This window comes from Triticum aestivum, chromosome 2B (assembly GCF_018294505.1).
Source record: "Triticum aestivum cultivar Chinese Spring chromosome 2B, IWGSC CS RefSeq v2.1, whole genome shotgun sequence".
In the NCBI taxonomy this organism is placed as follows: Eukaryota; Viridiplantae; Streptophyta; class Magnoliopsida; order Poales; family Poaceae; genus Triticum; species Triticum aestivum.
In genome coordinates this window covers 373,845,312-373,847,607 of record NC_057798.1, presented here as the reverse complement: position 1 = coordinate 373,847,607, position 2,296 = coordinate 373,845,312, and the positions used below count along the sequence as shown (strand labels likewise).

General features: G+C 59.0%; 1 protein-coding gene across 1 annotated transcript; it reads left to right on the top strand.

Annotated features, from left to right (window-relative positions):
* Positions 1-838: 838 nt before the first annotated feature.
* On the top strand, positions 839-1,988 carry LOC123041251 (protein G1-like1). The gene has a single exon (XM_044463903.1). It carries the CDS (start codon positions 906-908, stop codon positions 1,677-1,679), a length of 774 nt encoding a protein of 257 aa, XP_044319838.1. The 5' UTR covers positions 839-905; the 3' UTR covers positions 1,680-1,988.
* The last annotated feature ends 308 nt before the right edge of the window (positions 1,989-2,296 follow it).

The window sequence follows — 2,296 nt, the reverse complement described above, 5'->3', positions numbered from 1 at the left end:
CCTCCTCTTCCTCGTCGCGTTCTTCCTCCCATTCCTCCGACACTCCATCGCTGCTCGGCGTCAAGGCCGAGCCCGCGGCGGAGACGCCGCTCGGCCGGCGCACTCGCATCGCCGGCATCGTCATCAGCGAGGGCGGCCGGCGCGCCTCCTCGTCTGCTCCTCCCCCGCGTTCGTCAAGCCGAAGACGGAGCCGGGTCTTTCGCCGGTGAAGACGGAGTCGGAGCTGCTGGCACCGGTGAAGGTGGAGCACGGCGAGGTCGAGCTCGACGACGACGCGGCCCTTGAATGGGCACACGCGCCGCCGTAAAGCGCTTCGCGCAGTGCCGCCGAGGCCGCGACGAAGGCGGTGTCGTCATCATCGACGACAGCGACGACGAGGACGACGCGCCGCCGCCGCCACCACCAGCCGGGGAGGGGTCCAGCAGGGGCGCCCGAGTCAAGGAGGAGAAGGCCAACGATGGCGGCGACGACGGCGACTTCTCGGCCTTCAGCAAGTTTTTTTTGACTAGTTTTTATATGTAATGGCGTGTTTTAGCCTAAATTTGCGAATATAAAGGACCATGTTTGCCGAAAAGTGACGTGTTTCAGCCCAAATTTGTCTAATTTTTTTTCAGGCCTAGGCCGGTCCTGGAGGCGACGGCTGGGGGCCAACTTACACCTAGACTCAATTTTTGCGCCGGGTCACCCCAGGCAGCGATTTTAGCCGCCCCGGGGGTCCAACGGCTGGAGATGCTATTATCATCCTCTATTCGTCCCAGCCACCATCATAACTCCGGTAGGTGTCCACTCTATATATACACGCCATTCGGTCGATCAACCTTTCTCATCTCAAGTCTCATCAGTCGGTGTAGTTGAGTACTGGTACTCTACTATTCGTCTGCTTGCTCGGGACCTCTGGTGTGGCTATGCCAGCTACCGGCGAGGGTCCTGGCGCCGCACAGCCGGCGGCGGCGAGGAGGCCGAGCAGGTACGAATCGCAGAAACGGCGTGACTGGCAGACGTTTGTGCGGTACCTGGCGGCGCACCGCCCACCGCTCGTGCTGCGCCGGTGCAGCGGCGCCCACGTACTCGAGTTCCTCCGCTATCTCGACCGCTTCGGGAAGACCCGCGTCCACGCGCCGCCCTGCCCGTCCTACGGCGTACACGCGATAACGGCGACGGCGCCGTGCCCGTGCCCGCTCCGCCAGGCTTGGGGCAGCCTCGACGCGCTCGTCGGCCGCCTACGCGCTGCCTTTGACGAGCGCTACAGCCGCAGCGTCAGCGCGCCGCCGCCGCAGCAGCAAGACGCCAGTTGCAACCCCTTCGCCGCACGCGCCGTCAGGCTATACCTGCGTGACGTCCGCGATGCGCAGTCCAGGGCGCGCGGCATCTCCTACCACAAGAAGAAGAAGAAGCGCAAGCTTGCCACTGGAAGCTGCACCGTGGAGGCCTCGTCCTCCAAGAACGGCGGGTGCGCGGACGGCGTACGCGGGCACAACACTACGACGACGATGAAGGCTAACGTGGCGCCGGTGCCTCAAGCACCGCCACCGCTGCCGCCTCTGCCGCCAAGCCTGGCCGGGGTACCGTTCGAGTGCGGCTCCGACACGGGAAGCATCGTTGGAGGAGGAGGAGGGTCTACTGGCGCCGGCTGCTACGGCGGCATATACTTGCGGTTGTTCTTCAACGCATTTAATTAGCCTGTTGATAGCTTAGCCTCAAAATGCCTCGTAGTGCCCAATTAGTGTTCGAGTATAATCGACGTACGGCGAGTGCGTCGTAACGTACCCTGTGTTACTTTGCTTATTATTTTGTAGTTGTTCCGTTGGTCTACGTAGGCATTTCGTGTATAATTCAGTGTACTCATGACTCATGAGAATGAGATCTACTCTCTCCGTTCCAAAACATAAAAACGTTTTTGACACTCGTTTTTATATTTTGAGACGGAGGAAGTAGCTTCCAACAAACAGATTTGTGCATGCACACCAGCTGACTAGTTTCCCAACATATTTATACTACTTGTGGTAGAGGTAGATTAAAAGAGACGTGGACAGATTGCTGCAATTGCTTTGCCATGTGGGCAATGAAGAAACGGTACTGAATCGACTCTTCCTTTACCACAGTAGCAACACCTAGTGCATCTGTTAGAATAAATTTGAGGCGCGAAGATCAAGCAATCACACGAGGCACGACACCGAGATTTGTTAACGAGGTTTACCATCATGACTATATCTCCGGAGCCTGACTACGGGCGCTCCTCCCTATGACACCACTACAATACTGCACCCTGGCCACCCGGACGCCAGCACACGCGTCG